Raw genomic sequence first — 24,612 nt, forward strand, 5'->3', positions numbered from 1 at the left:
AAGAAAAAAACTGCGTAAGAAAGACAAAATCTCTTTTCTGAACTGTAAAATAAAGGTCTCTCTCTCTCTCTCTATGAATAGTGATTTCTCAGCACATCAGTGCTCTAATGAGTAACTAGCAGAGCAATGCAATGAAACAACTGCCAATACATACACGAAATCTTTCTGTTCTTCCTCAATGACAATAATTTACTTGATGCACAAAAAATAACAACCAACTTTTCCAATACAAAAGTTAAGCTATGATTCTTTGGACATCTGTGTGTATGTCCTCTCAACTTTAAACTATTTTCCTCATGCATGACACCCTGAGAGAAACAACAGCCCACTGAACTGACTGACCAACAAGGGCAGCTCATAACCACAGACCTTAGTCCAGAGAAACACGGCCAGTTGGGCCCTTGGGTAGCAGGAAATGCAGAGGCAAACAAACTCTACAGCAGAACCAAATAAGCTAAGGTATGACATCACAGGCCAACCATGATATATTTTATTTATGCTAAACTCCTTTGACCTGAGGTTAAAACGCCAGACTGAAAAGTTGGTACTGTTTTACTCAGATACACAGCTCAAAGGTTTGAAAGAATGCCCAAAGTGTGGAACATGCAGATCTAGACTTTGTGAAAACAAAACACTGGATGTATTGCTGGAACACAGTCCCAGTGCGACTGAATCAGCGCACTGGGCAGGTGAGACAGGGCAGCCCTCACACAGCTGGTGTACAAAGATCTCATCCCAGCTCTGCCAATAACTGTAGCCAAATTACCTGGTCTCTCTGTGCTTGACCCTCCCTGTTGTAAAGTGAAGAAAAAGATACTCATTCACCATTACAACATATCTGAGACTTGCAGAGTAAATATGCTGGCTTGATTATGTTATACAAGAGATGGCAACAAAAAATGTTCTACTACTCCTTTAGCCAAAGCAGTAAGACTTAGATGTGGTTACACATCCATAAGCTTGCTGAAGTCAAACAGAACTAGACATTCACAGCATTGCTCTGATCTGCAGAAAACAGCTAATAAATTTATAAAGAAAACTTGCATTAGTAATGCAATTAAACTGTTACACACTTTACCTGACAGCAGCATATATCCTTCAGAGAGAGAAGGTGGAACACGAGGCTTACAGAATTTCACAGCTTCAGCAATTTTTCTGAGTTACAGAAATAAGAAAGTGAAGTTTTCAATTAAAATTAAATTACTCCAGACAAAACTCAAGGAGCATATATACCAGACATATAGCTACACTTCCAATTTATCCCTGTAGAGACAAGACGGTAGTTTTACTTTGTGAGGCCAAAGGCAAAAACATACTCCCAGAAGATTCTAACATAGCTATTTGCAGGAAATATACAATGCTGAAGGTTATTAAACTACAGAATAAGATACAATTGGACACTTGAAGGATTTCAGAATCCATCCTCAACCACACTGACTTTTACCATATTCATGACTTGCTGAGCTGAGCAACTGCTAATGACTGAAATATCAAAACCAACCAAACAAAAAAAAAGCCCACAAAACTCCAAGCAAACACACAAAAAATAAACCCAAACAAAAAATAAACAAAACCCTGAAAATAAAACAAACAAAACCAAACAAACAATCACCCTCCACAAAAACAAAAAACACAAGAGACAAACATTGTTCTGTACTGAGACACATTTTTCAGATGCCAGAATGACTCATGCTGTTCACATTCACTTTCTCCTGACACTATTCAGGACTGACACACGCTGTCCTCTACATGTTTACATGTCACCTCTCCCAGTTTATATCAGGATAAAAATTAATCACAACAGCCTTTTCTTTTTCGAATTTAAGTGAAAAAAGGAAGCTTTCCCACCGATCTACTTGCAGTGACAAAGACATCAAATGCTCCTTCTGACTACCCAGGAGGACCAGTACCAGCTGTACAGCACTTATAGAACTTCTGTTTAGGAATTTCCCCAACAAATACACACACACATCCCTTCCTTCCATCTACCATCAAAGGAAACCTTGTGGCCAAGATTGCAAATAAAGAGAAAGAAGATACAGTACAATAAAGGAGAGAAAGGGAAGTCTATTCTAGTCATCAATAAAGAGGGAGAAGCAATTCCAGAACAATTTTAGATGACAAAACCAAAAAGGCTTAATCCTTGTCTGAACCACACCTCAACTAATTCTTCATGATATACACAGGTTGTTCCCACTTCACATATTGCTGCTATTGGCATTCAAGTGATCCACCTTTTCAGGAAACTCTAAGAAAAGCCATGGAACATTGTGCCACAGAACCAGCACTTAAATTTACTTTGCAGTCCAAAGCTGTAGCAAATGAAGTACCTGATATGCGCTGGTGTGGTACCACAGCAACCTCCAACTATGTTGACCAAACCATCCAAAGCAAAATTCTGTAAGAGGAAGGAATATTTTGTTCAGAGTTATTAAAGCTATGTTATATATACATTTATTTTATTTGCACATATAAATTTTTAATGTATATTTTTTATTTGGCTTTCTCCACATGTGAAGCAATTCAGGGAGCCCAGAAAAAAAACAACTAAATTAAAAAAACAATTTTCACTATACTATCTCTTTAGGATTTGTTTTGAGATCGGATTCCCAAAGCTAAACAGCAATTTCAACAGGTAATTTCAAGAGACCACATTTGAAACTGGCCTATTTTATACTGTGTTCTTGCTGACACACTGCAGCCTCAGACACAGTTCTGTCTTGCACAGATCCAGTGGCATGGGGAAGGACACCCAGCACTGTAACACCCTCAGCATCAGCAGTTCCTGTACACTCAAGATTGTAAAATTGTGCCAAGTTCATAAACACCACTCAGCTTTTTGAACAATTCCCAAATATAACAGTAAGAGCACAGGAGTGCAATGAGTAACATGCACAGATCAAGTGGCAGGAAACCTTAACTTAGTACATAAAAGTAATTAAGGTTTTCAGTTTCCTAAGTAGTTTTCCTAGTGTGATACTTCAAATCACTATCATTCAGCAAATTGCCTTTAAACAATCCAAATGACAAATATAGCTAACTGAAGGGGAAAAAAAATCCAACCTCAGTATTGTAATAAGTATGTACAGGATGCAAGCAGAGCTCTTGTCTATTAGTACATCAGATGTGACATAATAAGAGTATTTTATACCTCTATATGCTTGGCAGTCACTTCTGGAGTTTCATCATAACCACCAAATGTATTGGGAAGACCTTAAAACATAATTTTTTTTAGTATTACAATTTGTTTAAAGTCCAAAAGAACAGAACTAAATTCTATAAAAGGCACATTTAAAACAGCAACAATTGTACAAGGATTAAAATTCCTCATCACTCTTGCAATCACTACTCAGCAAATTATTAAATATGCAAAATAACATTCTGGATTCATGGTTACAGAGCTAACAACAGCTACTTTCAGGAGTTTAAAATATTCTTACTTTCTTTTTAATAGTAAAATCAATAATCTTTTTAAACTACTTCAACTCTATAATTGCTAATGAGATGGAACAGGTTAGCTACGTTTCATGTGCCATGCATAGGAACATGGGCACCAACACACCTGCGTTGGGGTAACAGATGATGTAGGCGGTTGTGCATTTTCCAATTGTTTCAATGAATGGACGCATTTCAACTGCCCCTAAAGCACAATTTAAGCCAATACTGGAAAATAAATTTTCAAAAATTATGTTGAAGTCAAAACACCTTTTACACACAGAACAGATCAATGTTAGTGCTGGAAACCGCTAGCTCCCGCAATCATCTAAAACAAAACCAACCTGATCTCCAATTTCTTTAATCATCAATACAGCATGACTGTGCAAAAGGAGAACTCTCAGGTGGAAGAAAAGCATGAGAGGGAAGGGGGCTGGGCTGAACTGAACTGGGAACAATAAATCAAGATTTCATTTCAAAATCCAGGAGGAAATTGGCAGCATTTTGACAGCAACTGGAGCAACACGACGGCTCTGTGTTTTCTAGGTAAGAGAGAGAACAAGTGGAATGAGAATGGCAGATGGGAAAGGAGTCTTGTGCTACAGGAAAAAGTATGAAAAAAGGTTGAAAAAGCAAGACCTGCTTCAAGCTGCTAACTCATATTTTTCTTTACAAATTATAAATTATGTTAACTTTGGAAGAGAGCAAGTGCCTGCCCAAGAAGCCTCATGGCAGCACTAAGCTTGGGCAACTGAATGTGCTGCATCTTACTAACCAAGACAGCTCTACAGCAAAATAACTTCTACATGAATAAGTTTCTAAACAATTTTGCCAGTATATGAGATCTAATCATATTTTCTTTCATTTAGTAATAGATACATAAATGAGACTTGCACTCAAAATATCTCCATTTGTATTAAATACAGAAATTTCTCTTACAGAAACTATGTAAGATATTTTTTACATGTTTCCTGATCTTTCTGCACCATTCTAGAAACCCCTTTGTGAGCACTGCAGAACTGGGAAGGTGTTCATAGAGCTGCTGGAAGAGGAAGACATAAAAAAGCTTTCTCCTTTCCTGGAATAACAGTCTTGGAGAGGATGCAAGCTAACCCACTGAAACAAGGATGCATTAACAGATACGTCTCCCAGCTGAGCTAATTAAGTATCTGTATGCCCACTTAGTTTCACCGAGGTCAAAAGCAGAAAAGCCCTGCACAGGACGGGGAGAATAAAATGGTTTTTGACTTTTCTCCTGTTTCCAAGGAGCAGGCAGGGCATTGGTAACTTCATAGGTAGTAGCAATAAATGCTTGCACTCAGATTAACTTGTTGGACAGAATGAAAAATTGTTGAAATCTGAGGGGCTCACAGCAAAATCCAAACCAAGGATCTTGACTATCACAGATCTTGAATATCACAGTCACAGATCAAGATCAAATAACACACAAGCCCCTTTTTCCAGTAATTTAGGGATGAGACAGTGAGGGTTTGGTTGATTTTTTTGTTTTGTTTTGGTGTTTGAGGAGGGAGGGTATATGTTATTTTAAACAGCAACCTCTACCTTCAAAGTGCGTTCTCTAATACATCTTATACTAGCCAGAAAATTTTGAAATTAACCTTTTTTTTCTCATTTCAAGATTTGGTGTTTACATATCTTTAAATCCATTATACAGATCCACTGGGTACAAAGAGCAAGCCCAAGGAATACACAATTCATTACAGCGATGAGGTTCTGGAATTTATTTCAAAGTGTGGGTTCCCTCACACACAAGGTTTTCAAAGCAAAGCAAGTCAAGAACAGTTAGCAAGACTGCCTTTATCAAACGAAGACAAATGCAGCATATTTCCTACTCAAGTCACTCCATTTACAAGCTTCCAGCTCATACTCCCCACATTCCACACTGCCTGAATTATTACCCATTACAGGGGTTGCTGACAAGTTTATTCATGAGCATGCCACAATCCAAGCATTACTTGTCTCAGAACTGTACCAAAGACAGGCACATTCATTCAGAAACAAAAAGTAGCTTCTGTAGCCAGTACCCTCCTCTCACAGCAGTCATAATCATGCAAGAAAACATTTGAGAAAAGCAAACTGTTAACCATGCCTTAAAAGTCAGAAGCCTTGAGCCAGATAGCTGATATTCTGTCATTGCTACTCTAGTGTAATAACCATCACACACCCATGTTAAGTATCACCTCCCTCTCTTGCTCATTTCTCCACAGCAGTCATACACAAACTCCTGTAAAAGATAAGTCTGCAGAGCATCCTTGGGACCAGAACAAAATCCACATTATGGCCCAAAACTCAGTGTATGCCTTCTCAATGCTGCCACAGTAGAAACACTCATAGGATCTGAAACACATCTGAGCATCTTTCATGGCAAGCAGCTTGACACATATCTTTCAGCATTTACTAAGTACAGTTCATGAGTTTCTCTGCTACCACTTCCATCATCCAGACACAAAGCACACACTTTTAAGGGTGGGATCCAAACCAAACTGAATTAAGGATGACACATCACCCTAATCAGGGCATAAAAAATCCAAAGAGAAATACATGAACACGTATAACACGATTCCTAGGACACTACCATTAATCAGCTTTCTCACAACCCCAAAGCCACTCTGCACCAATTTGGCCATAAAAACAACATTAAATGCAATCTGTTCCAAACACTAAAACCCTTCTGCTACAGTGCTGTATAGTAGCCTTTTCACAAATGAGAAACAGGCTCTAAACATTGAGACTCAAAAGACAGCTTTTATGAAATATGCCTTTCTAAATTCTCCAGTGCCCTTCTCTCTTCTTCAGAAGCAAGAAAGTTAGAGAAAAATTATCTGAGACAGACTCCTGCCAAATATGGATCACGAGGCCGTGATGCTGAGAGAATAAGTCAACTACCACCCTGTTCCAAGAGGCTCCATATGTTACTTCTGGAACACCGTCTGGTCTGGGAAAGTGGAGCCTCAAGGGCAGTCAGGAAAACTGTGAATGCAGTCTTCTGCTTCTGCATCACGGAGATGACAGATTGCGTGGTTTAGCTGAAATTTTGTTGTAAAAACAAACAATGGCTCATCATAATGTGCATGGTGTGCACTACTAACAGTGAACTAAATGCTTTCAATAAGAATATTCTAAGAAAAAACCATCTATTTCTGGTGTAAGCGTTTGAGTGAAGAGAACCAACCTGAGAGTGAAAAAAGGCAAAGAGGGAAGAGAAGACAAGGAGGAAGAACAAGGTAAAGAAACGCAGAAGAATAGATAACCAGGGGAAGGTATTAAAATTAATATGCAAAACCTTGAATAACGACCAAATCTGACACATTATCCATTTGCACAGATCTTAACCTCATATTTATTTGAGCTTTTCTGCCTGGATAGAAAACAATTAAAGTAAATGGAAGCATCAGGAGCTCTCAAAACAACCATGCACATCCTTGAGAAAATCACTCAGGGTACATTTTTCTAAAGTTCAGTAAAAAGAACACTGCAATAGTATCTTATGCTTTGTTCTTTTAAGACACCCTAAAACACTCTCAGATGGCAGTGCTTCTGTTTAAGAGATACAAGTCCTGCCTGTACCAGGGATTGGCTCCTTGCACAGCACAAGAGAGTAGGAGATGGCAAACTACAGTCTCAGATTTTGACCTAGTTGTGATTTCAGTGTAAACACAAAGCCCCAGATTATTTAAAGCAATGAATTAAAAATTCAGCTTTCTTTGGAAACATAATTTCTGTTGAGGGAACAATAAAAAAACATGTAAGCAATGCACATGATTACAACTTGTATAGCTTCAATTTAGCTGCAAGCAAGGGTTAAAATAGAAAAGTATCTCAATCTACAAATAATAAACTAAGAGAATGAATGATACATTTCCTTACCAAAGTGGCTTACTGTGGGAAACACTAACGACAAATGCCTCTCCTGTCTGGCCAGAGAGGGTACGCCCACTCTTATCCACAATAGTTCCAGAAACCTAAATATCAATTGAGCACAGAGAAAGGAGAAGAATTAAATGCACAACAGAATGGAAAATTAAAATGGATGAACTGCTACAACTCAAAATAGAGAGGCCTGTGCTCCACTCAAAGTGATGAGGCACAACTCAAACAGAAAAATTAAACCCTTTTCACCATATAAATGTTTAAATATTTTCCTAGGAGAAATAAGACTGGTTAAAGGTTTCTGTCTTTCCCTCTCTCCCCCCTCCGAGTCAAGGGGTTAAGTTAGAAACATAGTTAGCAAAGATCATATACTATTATTAGAGCTTAACAAGAAAATCAGTTGATACCAGGTGGGGATAACTGAAACAAGGCTGGGAATGACAGGTGATATATGAAGTATTGTAAGAGTGCAGAGCCATAAATACCACTGACTTCTGAGAATAAGAAAAGGTTTGGACTGTGACCAGCAAGTCAAGGAGACCTGCCAACTTGACATAGGTGAAGAGTTTACCATGAGGAAGGTATCTTACTTCCTGCCCAGAAGCCCACAAACCCAATTAAAGAGCAACTGCGCAGCCATAATGGCTATTCAGTTGATTATAATACAAAGCGGGCAGGTAATGTATTATGTGCCCTAAGAAACCCCTTGGATATGTAAAACCTCTATAAACAGACAGCAGGACTCTCCAATTCTTCACGCATTTCTTTGGAAACAATTTCACATGTGTACAGAGCTGTAATACCCTTCTTTTCAACTTTAACTAGTTGGAGAGTCATTCTTTTCATGCTTCACCTCCTCACGAGAGAAGAAAAAGGAAAAGGGAGAAAACTACTCTGAACTATCCAGCAGCCAGGTAGCATGAGTTCTGATGACAACCTCTGAACCAATCCACAGGGCTTTTTTTATTTAGGCAGCTCTGAGTAGTGACCTTCTCCTCACATCCCCATTTAAGTTATTTCACGTCTCAGCACTGCTATTAAGCTGTTTGGTGGTGGTTGGTGGAAGAGGTGGGTCTGACCGTAACAAGTTACTCCTTTCACCAGAAGGGAACATCAACTGTTGCAACATAGTAGTGGAAGTGTAAGTTTTAACCTGTATAATCACACTTCTTCAGCAGTATACAGAAAGAGATGTGCAAATAATAAATAATTGACCCCAACTAACAACTATGAAGCCAAGAATTTGGGAGGCATTTGGACGAGCCAGGAAAGGCTTCTCAGATGTCCTGGTTCTGGCCAGGATAAGGTTAATTCTTGCAGAAGCCAGGAGGGGACATGGCTAGGACAAGAGAGTTTATACCCTATCATTGCCAGGACAACAGAGGTTCTACCACATCATTTGCCAGGTGTGGGAGAAGGGAGACTCTCCAGTGAGAAGGGGTTCCTTCTAGTGGGTCGGAGCGGTGCAGTAACACCAGCTCTGAGCCAGTTTTCTCCAGTTTGGGAGATGACGGCCTCAAGCCAGAGGGAGCAGCAGGGTGGTGTGGCTGCAGCCAGGTTGAGCTCCATAGTGAGCATCTTTGCATGTGAATCACTCACTCTTTTCTACACTTTTGTTATTGATATTGCTGCTGTTACTGTTCATTTTCTTATTGCTGTTTCGAGTAACTGTTAGTACCTCAACCCCTGATCTTTGCCTTTTGGACTTCCAATTCTCCTCTCCCTCCTGCCGAAGGGAAAGAGAGAGGGGAAGAAAGCGGTGGAGCAAAAAATGTGGCACATGATTTGGACGATCTCAGTGAGGGCACTGATTTCCAGAGTACCACTCCTAAACCACACCACCAGGTCTAAAAGCCTTTTTTTCCAGAAAATGGAATGAGTTTAGAAGACTCCATGAGAAAGTAAATCTGCTATTTACTCCAAAGCATGCTTTCATATTGATGCCACTTCCCCTCTTCAAAATACTCAGTCAAGAAAAGTGATCAGTGGAATCTTAGAAAGCTGTGCTAATGTTTGTAACTTCTCAGCATTACTGAACAGGGAACAAAGAATGAGGATCCAGGCTCAAGGACAATTCTGTTCAGGGCAATGAAGACAAAAAGCCAACTCTAAAAACTCCCTGTGCTAACTGGTCAAATACAAAGCTGTGAACCCAGAAGTTCTATACAATGACACCTCCAAACCAGTCTTTACTGTTCTAGAAGCTAAACTAAGTAACAAAAGAGAGGTGTATGAATGGAATTTCCAAACTCACTAGCAGTGAAGCAAAACATCAGAAGCTACAAAGAAAAAAATGGAAAAGGCAGAGAACATTGCTAGGCTATCACACAATCCCTGACATCTGTACTTTGAATGCTGCATTCTATTGTCATTCCACTCTGACTTGAGGAAGTAGAAAAAAATAGGACAGTAATGAGTGAACCAAATAGAACAGCTAAGTAGAAGTGGACTCATCAGGCTGAAAAAAAGATGACTAAAGGAGGCTCTCACAAAGGACCACAAATGCCATGACTATGCAGCAAAGGGAACATAGAACAGCTGGTTATTATCATTTTCAAGAGATAAACGGCAAGACACAATAGACGTTATCAGGTGGACAAGCCAAAAGTAAGCAAACTTTCAAACCAGCACATTCATAAGCTGTGAAATCTACAGGCAGATTATTCTGTAAATGCCTGAGTCCCACACAGGTTTGAACACAGATGCAAGGAAGGAGTAAACGCATTCAACAAAAGCCTACAAACAGACACCAACTGAAAATCAGAAAGCCTGGACTGCAAACTGTAGAAAACTGGAAGAACACATCAGAACTTTCAACACAATCTTATTCATTTTCTGTATTTCTTCCAATGCATTCATGAGCAGCAACTATCAGAAAAAGAAACATCAGAAAAAGAATATGGAGCAAGACAGATTTTTCTGACTTCAAATGGCCACTCATTCTACTTGAAAATATGTCAGAATTTGCTTAATTTCCTCCTTGAAGCTCTGGTTCCTATTGCCCTCAAGACAGCAAGCCTGAAAAAAACGCCATGATTAGACCTTTTCTTGTGGAAATACACAGAATGAATACACACTGGAATTAAGTCATTCCTTAGACTATGGCTTGATCTGCTGAACAGAGCTATCCCAGGCTGATTTGACAAAACTGTAAGAGGTTTTACTTTCACAATCATGTAGAAAAAAGTACATTTCCAATAAACTCATTTCCTTCATTTCAAAGCACTTTAATCAACTACCATCTCACTAGTTCACAAACGAAGCTTATGGATATGTAAAATATCGAAATATACTTACAAATATGGGTCGGGAAGCATATTCTTCCTCAAACAACATCTGGAGTGCAAAAAGAGCTGCCTACAGAAGAATATGTTGCAAAACATTAATGATTTTTTGAGAGTTCTTCAGATTGTTAATTTCTTTTTGTTTCTATGGGTTCAATGCCCTTTTTTATTTATTTATTTATTCTATGGCTGTTTATGCAACTTGCTAGCTCATACTGCCTGCCAGGATTTACTACACTCAGGAAGTTTTACCCTTACCCCCAGCATCTTCCAGATGTTCCAAAACATGTTTTGGCAACAAGTAGAAAGGAAGTACCACAAGGAAACCAAATAAGACCAAGACTACTCTGAAAACCAGATCACGTCAGCATGTGCTTCTCCCTCATAGTTGCAGCACAATCCCCACCCCAAATATGGTTGTATGTACTCTTTCCAGGACATATTCACTGCCCTTGAGTCTATTTAAACATGTAGTTTAAATAGACTCAATATAAGGTTCCAATAGATTCATGTAGGGTTCCAACCACTGCAAATTTTTACAGTAAGAACTGCAAGTGACTGCTTTGAAGGTCCTGAAAATGAACATGCCCTTAGCATTATGCTAAGCCTATAGGCTCCTAGCCAAACCTCCATGATGACTGGTCAGATGTGCAAAGGGCAAGTGATGTCACTACACGTTATTCAGCCTGCAGCAACAGCCTAAAGAAACACTGTATACACATCCGCCAGACTTTTCCACATCACAAGTTTTAAGTACCCTAACAACTCCACCCCCTGTGCTGATAAAGATAGAGGATTAAGGTAAAAGGATTAAGATAAAGATATAAGGTTAGATAAAGAAAGAGGTAGCACATTTTATTCCTTCTATTTTACCCTTCTAATCTTCTATTCCAAATTGTTCTTTCTTAAAACTAATGATAGAGCTCCCCCACAAAAGACACCTTTTAATAGAACTGCCTTACAAGCCTTCACACCTGAAATGAGATTCACTGTACATTCCCTTTCCAGTGGGCATCACAAGCATCCCTTGGACAGACATGCTAACGGTGAAAAATACAATCAGAAGCATTTGGAGATGTTGAGCAATACAGTAGAGCTTCTGGGAATAAGAGGACAGCTGGCACAGACAGCCAGAAAGATACAAATGGCACATATTAAGAGAAACCTTCTGGATAAGGCTGATTAAAAACCGTCTCCTCACATTCTACCCACTTGCTATCAGCTGAAGAGTCTTCTCATGTATTTACTAAACAGTAGCTGGCAGCTCAAAGAATATTATCATGAATTTCCTTAGGTAGTACAGCAAATACTTACATTAGTGTGGTGGGGTTTTTTTCCCCAGAAGTCTCACCTTAGCATTGGCAGTGTCAAATATGGTTTCCACCAGTAAGATGTCAACTCCTCCATCCAAAAGTCCTTTGGCTTGTTCTGTATAGGCCTCAACCAGTTCATCAAAAGCTGTAAAACCGGAATGATGTTAATTTCATCTGGAGAAAAATCTTTCAAGACTACTGCCTAAGTCAAATAACCTGATGGTTATAAATACTTACTTATGTTCCTGTAATCTGGTCTCTCCACAGATGGTGACACAGAGAGTGTCCTGTTTGTTGGACCCATGGCTCCAGCAACATATCTCCTAATTCCTAGATCAGACACAAGAGGGGAAAAAGACCCTAAACTATTCACCTCTGGCTATACAGTGACAGTCAATGTAAAATACCTCTGAGGACACCAAGACATGCATATCATTCAAGGATGAAGAACTATAAAACAGGAAACTCTTGTCTCAAATCTAGAGTTTAGTCAGCACAGGATCATCCAGCACAGCCAACGCCTTGTATTTCAATCCAACAGGATGTTCAATGTATACTCACAGGACAGAAGAACATTTCTGAAATGGTCAGCTATCTCAATTAAATCTTCTTCTAAGAATCATTTGTCTCTAATGCAAGAAACTTCATTTAATTACTCTAAATGCACAGCATAGAACTGTCCTGGCATTTTTCACTACATAACCTTACTTGAATATTCTGGCATGTGTCATAAAAGCCCCACTTTTTAAAAGCATGTTCCAAATTTTACTGATGTAATTCATAGTATGCAATAAAAAAGTAAGCTGCTATATGAACAGCAGCAGCACTGTTAGCCTGAAATACAGTTTGATTGTAGTATACAAGCAGAAATGAGTCTTGTAAGACAGCAATGTCTACAGTGGTGTAAATGAGCTCTAACTACTCACATAATGCCTAGAAGGCATCTGTAGAAATGAAATGAAAATATTAAGATGATCCCTTTAGTTGCTGAATAAAGTTACATCACTAGACAAACACTAGGATTAACTGGTAATCCACGTTTACCTACAATCAGCTATCCTAGTTCTGGAGCACAAAGACTTGTGCTGTACAAACCTAAGAAACTTCTAGCAGTCCCTGCTGAATTTATTTTCTCTAAAACCCGTCTGAAGATGTGTATCACTTCCAGTCTACACCAAGCAGGCACAAGACAGCTGTGCTGAGGAACACCTTAAGGACCAGATCCTTCAAACATAATGAAATTAGTGTGATATAAATAGAGAAACTAAATTGCTGTTACTGTGCCTAACTTGCAAACACGCACAGCATCATTTTATGTCCCCATAACGTAAACCATAAAGTTATCCTCTAGTCAGCAACATTTCAAAGATTGCAGCATTGTCAAAACTACAAACAAGTAAAGAGTTAAAATAATACTAACCTGTCTCAGCAGTTACAGTGTCTGCTGCTTTTCTGGCCACCTGTGCAGAGACTCTGTTTAATCGATACGCCTGGAACAATTACAGAAAATTACTGAGCAACCTTTAGTTCAGGCCAGGGTAACTCATCCTCAAAGAAACACAACAATTGCATACAGCAGCCTGAAACACACTCCAAAGGTTCCAAGTCACACAAGTAAGTATTAGCACTAGCAGGAGGCTTCAAAGGAACAGCTCAATATATCTCAGCAACAGAGTTATGTGGCAGGTTCATCCCACACATGCCCCGCCTACTGCTGCTACTCATAAAATCTCATTCTTTAAGGTGGTAAATAAATTCTGCTGAGATCAACAGAAGCTGAAGGACAGGACTTTGATGACAAAATTAGCCTACTCTTAAATCAATTTTTATTCAAGGAGTATATTTCCAAGTATTTACTTTTACATATTTCCTCAAATTCTCAAAACAATACATGACAAAAAATAGGCACAATAAATGTAAACCAGAAAGGACTTCTACATACACCAGCACAAGCAACACATAAGAAATATCCAAGAAAAGAGTAGTTTCATTGTGGTATTGGTGAGTTGGAAGGACTGAACCAAACATACCTGTTCACAGAACTGAGAGATCCTGTGAATGCTCAAACAAAATCTAGGACTAATTATTATTGCCTGTACCTCTGCCGACAAGAAGCACGCTGTGCCTGTGACACAGCAAGTGCAATTGTCCACAGCAGCAGAAAGGAGCTACGATCCCATCACATGGCTCAAGAGGCAGCACAACACCAATGAATCCTGGGACTAAGATATCTTGGTTGCTATCACATGATTAATATTTTAATGTGTAAATAGTTTACCATTCTTACCAAATGCTCAAGGCCATAGTCAGCCTGTGCAACTCGGGTGCTGCTGAAAGTGTTGGTTTCAATGATGTCAGCACCTGACAGCAAGTATTCCTGCAAGACATGAAAGAAACAAAGCCTGAGGTATGGAATGCAAGTAACCCAACTCCTTTGTCTTATCCAGTTGACAAAAAGTCACAAATAATTTCTCAATTCAAAGCTGATCAAACTCTAAAGGCCTTATTCAAAAGCACAGGGCCAAAGAAATAGAAGTGTTCCATATAACCAATTTTCAGAATTTCAGTGTCAGCCACACTTTCTATTAACGAGTGACATTTATAGAGTCATCTGTGCCACTGAAGCACATTCTAGATTTCTGCACAGGGATATGGTCAGACACAGTCCAATTACCTTCAGCAAGCAAGGGCTACTGTGGACAGTCTCAGAAAAGGCCCAAATTAAACAACAATAGAAAATATTAGAAAATTAAAATGTTCTGAAGAGATTTTTACAGCACAAGAGCATTCTGGGACAAAATAGAAGCTCGGGAGAATTATGTTTTGTGCAGATCTCATTTAAAGTTTAACTAATGACCGAGTTTCACAAAACATTTAAGATTTCTGCTCCATTTTGGTTGTCTAATTCCCACTGAAATAAACTGAAATCAAAGCAAACTTCAACATTTTTGCAGATTCTAGCCTCCATTTATATAACCTCTATCAGCTGCCCTTCTCCCTAACTCATCTTTTTGATCCCTTTGAACACTGGCATGATCATATTCAAGGAAATTAAAACACTTGAAGTGCTAGTTAATCAAAAATACCATGCCACCATTGAACATAAACCCCTCAGATGTTCCTACAAGAAGCAGATGAACTCATTGAGTTCAACAGTGCAAATAAAGTCTTGATCCAAATGACAGCTGAAAATAAATCTGTTTTAAAACATGTTTTGCTGCAAAGAAATATGCTTTCTCTCAACTCCTCTTGAAAACACATAAAAATATCTACAAAAAGATATATGAAAACATACAAGTTCTTACACGTCAACCAATAACATATTAATTTTCTGAAAATTATCTAAACATGTTAAATGTATAAAAGCCCTCCAACTTTACTGTCTACCATCACAGAAGGAAATAACACAATCAAAGCAGGAAGTTAATTTTTGCCTTTGAAAATACATCACGTTTCCTACCTTTGAATCTGACTTTGCCAGCCAAGGTACAGCTAACAATTACTTTTTAAGCTACTGATATCTCTGGCATCTAACTCACCGGGTCATTAACAAAAAAAAAAAAAAAAAAAAAAAAAAAACCAAACAAAACTAAACAAAAACAAAACTAAACAAAATATTTATTTGTAGAAATATTTTCATCTATTATTGCAAGCTCCTTCTGTCCAGTTGTCAGAAAAAATAACCCCTGGTAGTTCTGAAATATGAAGTCACCACCCATTGCTCAGAAAGCCTCTGATTTGATTCAATACATACACTCTCAAGTCACATTACTATTTCTCTGCTAAACCTGCCAAATTCAACTGCTAAAGCAGCTTACCTTATTAAAACCACAAACTATTATAAATTCCAAGGTTCATGAGCACTATTGCTCAATTGAACTCAATCTACAAATACTTCCTTCTGAAATGTTTACAGGTCAAAGACTGATTCCTTCCAGTTCATCATTCTTAAAATCCAAAGAATAGCAGTTAAAATGTCATTAAAAAATACAGACTACCTTTCAAGTTTAACCAACATAAGCCAAATATGATTCTCATCAATGAAATACAGATTTTGTCAATAAATAATTGGAAAAGCCCACAACAGATGTGAGGCTTCAAGTGAATAACAAATAGCTACAACACTGTTCAAGTATTCCAATTATTACAGTAAGACATATGAATACCTGCAGCTTAATAAATACAAGACTTAGGAAGTTGTTTTTTAAAGTCTAATTGAACACAGGAAAGCAATGAAATCTGTTTGCAAATTCCTAATCATCAGCAGATTAGACTTTTATTCTCTGGACCACACGTTAAAATTCTAGGGAAAAAACAAGACTGGGGAAGCACATACACTCATTAGGAAGCTCATATACTCATTAATTACACAGGCCTGCTTCAGGCTGCTACATTTAACAGCCCTTTAATACACAATTATAGAAACACATCTAGGATTCAGGCATGTTCTACTTAGATGCATTTCTAGTGCTAGCTGAGAATAAAGAGAAAATAAAAATGAAATAAAACAGAATCTACAATTAATAGAAATACACCAGGGACATGGAGTCAAAAAGGGATTTAAAAATAGCACTGCCTAGGTGACATCAGGAACCAAGGCAAAAATGCTGTGCTCACACAACCAGAACAGTCAAATCTGCTCATTCTTTTTCACATGGGTACCTAGCACTCTCTTCCCTATCCCCAAAAGACAGTGAAGAGCCAGGAGCCTGTGGTACGGAAAAGGACAGTGCAGAGGCCAAGTTCTCCCTCTTTTTCATGTTGAGAAACAGAAACCAGAACCACCTACCTTGTGTATGTCACAGATTATATCAGGCTGAGTTATACTCAGAAGGTCATTATTGCCTTTCAAAGGCCTGGAATGATCTTTAAATTCATGCCCTCGGAAATCCTCTTCTGTCAGTGCATGTTGCTGGATCATGGTCCCCATGCCCCCATCCAAAACCATTATCCGCTCCTGCAGAATAGATTCAATTTCATCTTCCACACTTTTCTGGGGATCTGCTGGAAAAAGATAAATATTTCAGTCACTCTGAAATTCCCTATCTATACACATGGCCAACCTGAGCCCTTCCCATTCAAGAATAAAGTAACTAATCCTCTACTGAAATCAGAGGGTAACTGATTTACTTTACCTGCAGTTCCAATCACCAGATGTAAGGTAACAGCTGCATCTAAGTACAATTAGGCTCAACTGGTCCTTTGCCTATGGACAGTCACCCACACACAGTCAACCCCAGAAAGAATTAACAGAAGTTCACAAGGGTATACATGAAAATCTATACATAAACTAGTTTCCAAAACTGAAAAGTGTGATAATTTTTACCACAGCAATGCTTGAACAGCAATGCAGAGCTGCCCCTCGGTACCAGACACCACATTGTAAGCGGTACACAAGCACAAAGCAGAAATTAGTAGACTTCATTAAAAAACAAACAAACAAATACCCACATCTACTCTAATTGCCTATATCATAATGATAAAGAGAAATAAACTGAGCAAACAAAAACAATTTTTCAACCGAATCCTAAACACCCTTAGGATTACAGTAGTAAATGACTTGACAAACACCAAGATATGCCAACAGATAATATCAAGCTTTACTTTCTTTTGCACAAAAGTAACAAGATACACTTTTCCTCCGGTAATGCTGGAAGAAAATAGATCAGGCAAATCACACAGTTTATTATAAGACATTGAGCAGGGTAAATCTAACCATGACTGAAACAAAATAATGTAGACATTTCAGCAGTATCATTAGAAATGAAGTTGCAGTACTGCTTCAAGATCCCAAACACAGCCATCCCAAACATTAATAAAAAACTTAATCTGAGGCATTAAGAAAACAAATGAACAAAAAACCGAAACAAAAAAAAAAAAAAACCAAAACAAAAACATAAAACCCCAATAAAACCTCCAATACCACAGAAAAAGTAATTCTACTTTTCCTCTTTAGAACATACACAGAATCATTTCAGAATCATACAGAATCACAGAATGGGTCAGGTTGGAAGGGACCACAGACGGTCATCTGTCCCAACCTCCCTGATCAGGCAGGATCATCCTAGAGCACATGCCACAGGATTGAGGCCAGGCAGTTCTTAAATATCTCTAGTGAGGGAGACTCCACAACCTCTCTGGACAACCTCTTCCAATGCTTGGTCACTCTCACAGTGAAGAAGTTCTTCCTCATATTCAGGTGGAACTCCCTGTGCATCAGTTTGTACCCATTGCCTCTTCTCCTGTTGGTTGGCACCATTGAGAAGTGCTTGGATCCATCCTCCTGGTGCCCCCTGCCCTTTAGATACTTACAGGCATTTATAAGATTGTATGTATAGCAAAATAATCAAACAACCTCTTTATCAAAAATCTGAACTGCAAGAGTAAGACCCCACTGATGTTTCACAAACATGTGAATGATGTGCTATTCCTCATCTATTTTGTTAATTCAGCTTCATCTTACTCTTAAGGACTTGTTTTGAGTTTAAGATACGAACTATCACCAAAATCCTTGTAAAAACCCGAAGGATTTCCAAGGCACAAAATCATCCTCATGTCTCATTACAACTTAACTTACTATTACACACAATGGTACTTAGAAATCACTGGCAACTGCTGATTTTTTTCCTTCTGCATTTGTGTAATACATCTTCTTTTTTGACATCAGTACTGTTTAAAAAGCAATGTGCTGGAGAGAAGCTGAGGCCATGAGGAAAGCATTCCAGGGTTACATTTATATCAACACTCTGAAAAAACCACTCTAAATCAGAAGTAGGCTCAGCATGAAGAGAAGTCAAAGAAAATGTGCTCTCTAACAAGTATGAAGCATTTGAAGGCAGATTAAAACACCAAGAAGTAAGCCACCCTTGCTTCAAGTTGAAAGTTTTAACACCACACAGGCAGGCTCAGCAGGTTCTTACATAAGAGCTTAAATCTACTCATGTTAAACCATCAAATTATTCATGAAAATAAAATCAATCCTTGAGCTAAGGGCTTTTAGAAGCAAGACACGAAAAACTGTATCTGAAAGTAGGTCTGCAGCGCAGCCTGCCAATGGAGTGTAGCTCATGTGCTTCCAAATGCCACAGCCCAGTGAGACACACAGGCACTGAAACTCACTGGTGCTTTAATGAGCCTCCTAAGCCAACTCCTTGGCCCTGAGAGCTGCAGCCCCAATAGCTGAGACAGGCTATCGGCGTCCTCCCAGAACCAGTGCTGCTTTCCACAGGCTTTAACCTACGTACTTCCCAACTATCTGCTCATCCACACTGGGAAGCAAAAATTTACCCTTTGGTTGTAATCCTGCACCTCACCTGGTCCATCTTGCTTTCTTTACTGCTTGCCTCACTAAACAGAAGCAATGAGCAATCTATGGTTTTCTGCTCATAGGAGCACAGTGGATCCCTGCCTCATTGCTGCAAGAGCCTTACTCTGAAGTTTTCAAAATCTGTGTTTCTTCAGCAGCAACTCAAAAAGCTACAGGAAATAGGGTGGGAATCATGAGGGTGGCCATCAGCGCTTTACAGACAGATGCAACAGCTCCAAGCCCACCAAAACCCAATTTACGCATCCTTGCTATGGATAACAACCCACTCTTCTTCCATAGGAGCATGCACTACTTGAAGTCGTACCCTGGCATATTGATGATGCAACTTCAAGTTGAAAACAAAGTCTGCAGACAGGTCCAAAAACACTCCAGAAATCAAAAAAGATTGATTCAAAAAGCCATGCTAGAAATGCTGAACTCTGTCCTTGGAACAAAGTAGGGAGGAAGCTGTGAGTCAGCTCTACTAACAAGTACTATTATCTTAATTCAGCATTTAGCTCATGCTAATGAGTCCTCCCCAGCACTAACAGGGTGCAGAATATTACAGAATAAAAGAAAAAAATGTTTGGGTAAATTCCTAAGCAGGGAAAAATCAGGTCAGCCTTTTCTTTTTTGTTGTTTTTGCTTACGTATCCTGCTCTTACCCCTGCTCAGCCAGGAGCTGATGAAAATTTTGTTTAATAAAGGTTACTGGTAAGCTTTGGGAAATGGATATCCTTTTCCATTCAGAAGTGTCCAGGAAAATAAACTGCTTCTATAGCTATAACAGAAATAGAAGGAAACCAGCAGTGGTAACAGGACCCAGGACCAATTACCTTGATTTTACACTCCACTGAAACTTAAAACATAAAGCCCATTACCACAGAGTGTTGTAGGGCTGGAACTAGTTTAGAAGACCAAACCAAATGAACAAAAATAACAGCACTGGGATACAGAATGCAAAATAAAACAGTCAATGGGATACAGAATGCAAAATGAAAAATCCTAATACCCAACTTCACTTCCCCAAGGCAAACCCTGTCTTGAAATCATATGAACAAGGGAATTACTTGTCTGCAACAGAGAAATTATCTGAGTTACAAGAACTTCTACTCCTTGTAGAGTAGCTGTTCAACCTTACAGTCATTCACTAACAATTTTAAACTTCCCCCAACTGTAACCTTTCATTTTTCACAATGTAAGCAACTAAACAGTCAGGGAATAAGGTAAGATGATGTTCCTCCATCTCCTTATCCCAATCCAATCACTGCAGCCATTTCTGCAGAACTGAAGAGATGTGTGTTTTCCACAAGAAACGGGACTTCAAAGATTGCTATTTGCTCTAAACCAAAGTTTTGTGATGCCTGCAATGTTTCTCCAAAGGTATTGTTTTTTATTATTTTTATTATTCCATTACAAATTTATTTTTAGTATAAAATAGTCTGGTATACAAGTAATTGGAAGGGAATAAAGGATTACAAGTTGTTTCCAAAGCTTTTATAAAGGAGCAAGCCAACTGTGACAGTATTATTTTCATCACATTAATGTGCCAGAACACAAGCAGAGGAACTACACAGAGAGAGAGGCATTTACATGACCTGCTGTTTCCTAGGCTGACCAGCTCCTCTCTTCACTAGAAACAGGGCCTCTCCATATTTGCATATCCAAATCAACAAATCAGCATTCCCCCCAACAGCTCCAAGCACAAGTCTCCCCATCATTCAAAAAATCTCTGTGCGGCATGCAGAATTTAAAGTATTAGTACCTAGAAAGGATGCTCTTGCTATCAGCCTGCCGCAGACAGCTCATGATAACCCAGCATTATTTGCTACTCAATTAATTAAATTGTTTTCAACTGGATGCCCACTGGCAACAATAAGAGCTTCATGAACTGTAGCAACAGATGTTACACAGGTTCTCTGCAACAGTGGGCAGCAGCACCCTGTTGCTATGCTATTTGTTACCCAGCCTATCCAAAGAGAGAAGTATTGGATCTTACCACTTCACCTTGGGCACCTACATGCACCTTGCTAATATTTCCATGTCGGCACCTGTCTCATGAACCCTTCAGTTCTTACATAACAGACAGATAAGATACTTATGTACCCAATGCATTTACAAAGTTAGTTTGAGAGGCAAACAACCACTACAAAAGTCACTGAATTTTCAGAATAGCAGCATCTTGTTAGCTGTGCTCACTGTCGCTAGCTAAACATGCAAATCCCACATTTAGAAAGCTGTGTTATAACCACAAGTGTTCATCTTCTGACATTAAAATGTCCACAACAGATACTCATTATAGGCAGGACTCAGGGAAACAGACCTGCACGGCCTCACTTTGTGGGATGCCCCGCCTCTCAAAGGCTAGGGAGAAACACTGTGCTCAGCTTCTCCATAATGCACTCCTGAACCCAAGTTCTTTGCCTCACTGTCAGAGGGACACACCACCACCTACTGCCTCCTGCCCGCTCACTGGGGCTCCACAAATACCCATCACGCAATTTGTGCTTCTGTCTATGCAGAACTTCTCTCCCACTGCCACCACTTCTCAAGCTGCTGCCACAACTCCTTCCCACCTTCCATTTCAGCCAAAGCCACTCCGATCTGCAGCAGGGCAATCGCTAGCCCACGACTTGACCCCAAGTGGCACGGAAGAAAGGGCAGGGCAGGGCAGGGCAGGCCAACATTCTCTTTGCCAGAGGAACCTGGAGAAACCTCAAGCCACAGAAGCTGGCTACAGAGTGGGTGCCGAGCAGGACTGCAGGCCTGTTTGCACATGCCGAGGGATGCAAGCCCGAGCTGAAGCACAGGCTCGGCACCTGGCACTCCCTCACGGGTATTAAAAGGGGAAGTGCTTGGGATGTCTGCTGGCCGCAGCACCGCGGAAAGCAGCCACTGGAAGACCAGTCAATTTTAAAACACCAACACTGCCAATTAGGAGCTGCAATTTTACTTATCCTGCCCATCCAACGACTTCGGTTTAACCCGTGAAATGGCACTTTTGACTCAGAGTCCCGAAGACCTGAAGCATACCCAGCCGCTCCCACCGAGCCACTCTCCTGGCATAACTGTGTCGCTGCACGGGTCGGTACCCTGGAGGTCCCTCCCTGGAGGGGCACCTCCAAGGGGCCGGCACCAAAAAGCGCCCTCACTCACGCACTCACTCACTCACTCCCCACACGTCACACGCAGCTTCTGCAAAGAAGTTACACGTGCTGCGTAAGTGCCGCCCTGCCTGCACCGAGCCCTCCCTGGCAGCGCCAGGGAATCTGAAGGGAGGGCGCGGCCGCCGCCCCTCACCCCCCGCCCGACCGCCCCCACCGCTCCCCCGCGCCGCCCGGCGCGCGTGGCCGTTACCCGGCTGCCCCGTGGGCGCCATCGCTGCCGAGACGTCACCGCCCGCGGCCGCGAGCCCGCGCGCGCCGCCCGTGACGCGCGAGCTCCGCCCCGAGCGCCGGCGGGAAGCGCGCGCTGCCCTTGGCCTGAGGGCCGCGGGAGCCGCCTGTCCCTGGCGGACACACAGACAGACACGCAGACACGCAAACAAACACAGACTGACACACAGACCTCGAACTTCCCGGGTGACAGCTCGGCCTTCGAACTGACTCACCTAACGTTAAATGCCCCGCGGGGAGGGATGATTTTAGAGCCGGGCGGAGTTCAGTAAAACTGAGTTGTCTCATCGCGTGGATGTGGTGTAGGGGGATGATTCTTTCAAACTCAAGCGACAAATGGGCTGCAATTAGAGACAAGTGTAGTGTTGAGGCATGTAAATATGCCTTAGGGAAGCTGGAAGTCGGACATGCCAGTGATGTACTGTCGTAATCCTGAAAGCAAGATTATACTAAAGGAATCAAATTTAAGTCACAGTTTGCTTGACAGACGAAAAACACCAAATGAAATGTGACGTATTTCAACATGAGTTTTGCTTCTGGTGGTACATCCTTTCAGCTGCTTATATGAGAAGCTTATATGCTGCTTCTAAAAGAAAGAAATATTCACAGAATAACGCTGCAATCACCATGCTGTGTATGGAATGTGCTGACAAGAGTCAGAGTAGCTCAAGGAAATAACTGGTCCTCTCATTTCATGTTAGTAATTCAAGTGCCAATTATAAGCATGGGGGAGCGTTGTCATCTACACAGGTTCACTGGTGAAAATAGGAAAAGAAGGAAGCCTGTAAAATGGATCATTGACCAGCTCTTCCTGTTTGGCCTGCATGTTGCAATAGGTTAAGCAGGCAAAGCAGATGCTGCAGGTGAAGATGTGGGGACTGCTGGTTTTGTGTTAACAGGAACAAACTGAGGTGGCTTCCCTCCTTTAGGTGCCTGGGCCTCAGCTATGTGTGGCAACATAAAGCCTTCTATCAGCTCAGGCTATGGGTTGCTACTTAATAATGGTTTCTGCATTTTCCCTGGAAAGTCTTTAAGGGACTCAAAATGAGTTAAAAGCCACTAATGTAGACAGTTCGTGGAAGCTAAATAGTCACTCTTGAATTATCTTTTGAGACACAAGAAACAGTGATTGCAAACTCCTTTGAGTCCAGTGTGATGTAGGAACTTTCATAATCAACTGTCACTTTTGTCAATAGTAAATAAAGTGTGTATATATATGTGTGTATATATATATATATATATGTGTGTGTGTGTGTGTGTGTGTATGTATATATGTGTATATATATGTATATATGTATATATATGTCTGTATGTATATAAATTAGCCTTATGTTTAAATAACATATCTCATTAATTTTCAGAATATATGCTGGCAGCCCATAAATCAACTAGGGAACAGTCCAACTTCACTTGTAGAGGCCATGATCCAGTTTTGAATGTTTTGAATGACAGGAGACATTGGAGAGCAGACCTTACCTGTCAGCAAACCATTGCAGTGGTCAGCCTGAGCTCCTAATGTGAAAATGTGTCCCAAAATTCCAGCGTAAGATGTGATTGTCAGGAAATCTATACTCTTTAAAAACCTAACAACAGAAATGGAATACACTAAACAGATGCAGAAATTAGGTATTCCTAATGATTGCCTAGTTTTATCCCTAATACACACAATTTGCATATATTACAGAGATGGGCAATGCTTTGAGAACTGCTTGTTGTGAAGTTTTAGGGGTGCACTTCCTTGCTTGACTTTTCAACAGCTTCCAACCATTTTGTCGTGTCACATAACACTGAAAATTTCCTTTGGCAGCAATGCAGGTTACAAAGCTCACTGTCTACACAGTTGCTTTGTGGTGACAGATCTTTGTACCACAGCTCAGCACGTCCTCGCATGTGCTGATGCAGTTGTTTGTGTAACTGCTGTAAAGTAGGTCAGTGGGGGGAAAAAAAGCTGCAGATTTGAAGGTGCTTTTGAAAAGGATAATTTCACA

At 40.2% G+C, this 24,612-nt stretch overlaps 1 protein-coding gene across 12 annotated transcripts in view; it reads right to left on the reverse strand.

Moving 5' to 3' along the window:
* The window catches only part of MTR (5-methyltetrahydrofolate-homocysteine methyltransferase), a 50,972-nt gene extending 28,143 nt beyond the window's left edge, over positions 1 to 22,829 (reverse strand). For 5 of the 12 annotated variants that reach the window (XR_012055113.1, XR_012055114.1, XM_072927089.1 and 2 more), the window contains exons 1-12: positions 22,587 to 22,689; positions 16,713 to 16,927; positions 14,211 to 14,300; positions 13,344 to 13,413; positions 12,161 to 12,253; positions 11,962 to 12,068; positions 10,624 to 10,683; positions 7,324 to 7,418; positions 3,563 to 3,663; positions 3,152 to 3,213; positions 2,331 to 2,398; positions 1,079 to 1,155 (exon numbers count right to left, since the gene is read on the reverse strand). Coding sequence is in view for 9 of the 12 variants with exons in the window: in XM_072927089.1 (XP_072783190.1) it covers positions 1,079 to 1,155; positions 2,331 to 2,398; positions 3,152 to 3,213; positions 3,563 to 3,663; positions 7,324 to 7,418; positions 10,624 to 10,683; positions 11,962 to 12,068; positions 12,161 to 12,253; positions 13,344 to 13,413; positions 14,211 to 14,300; positions 16,713 to 16,927; positions 22,587 to 22,608 (1,060 nt within the window). In the remaining 3 variants the exon portion in view is untranslated. Of the gene's footprint in view, positions 1 to 1,078; positions 1,156 to 2,330; positions 2,399 to 3,151; positions 3,214 to 3,562; positions 3,664 to 3,779; positions 3,978 to 7,323; positions 7,419 to 10,623; positions 10,684 to 11,961; positions 12,069 to 12,160; positions 12,254 to 13,343; positions 13,414 to 14,210; positions 14,301 to 16,712; positions 16,928 to 22,586 lie in introns of those variants that run through there. The other 7 variants (XM_072927087.1, XM_072927086.1, XM_030268236.4 and 4 more) reach the window with 6 other exon arrangements.
* Between the last annotated feature and the right edge of the window lie 1,783 nt (positions 22,830 to 24,612).

This window comes from Taeniopygia guttata, chromosome 3 (assembly GCF_048771995.1).
Source record: "Taeniopygia guttata chromosome 3, bTaeGut7.mat, whole genome shotgun sequence".
Lineage (NCBI taxonomy): Eukaryota > Metazoa > Chordata > Aves > Passeriformes > Estrildidae > Taeniopygia > Taeniopygia guttata.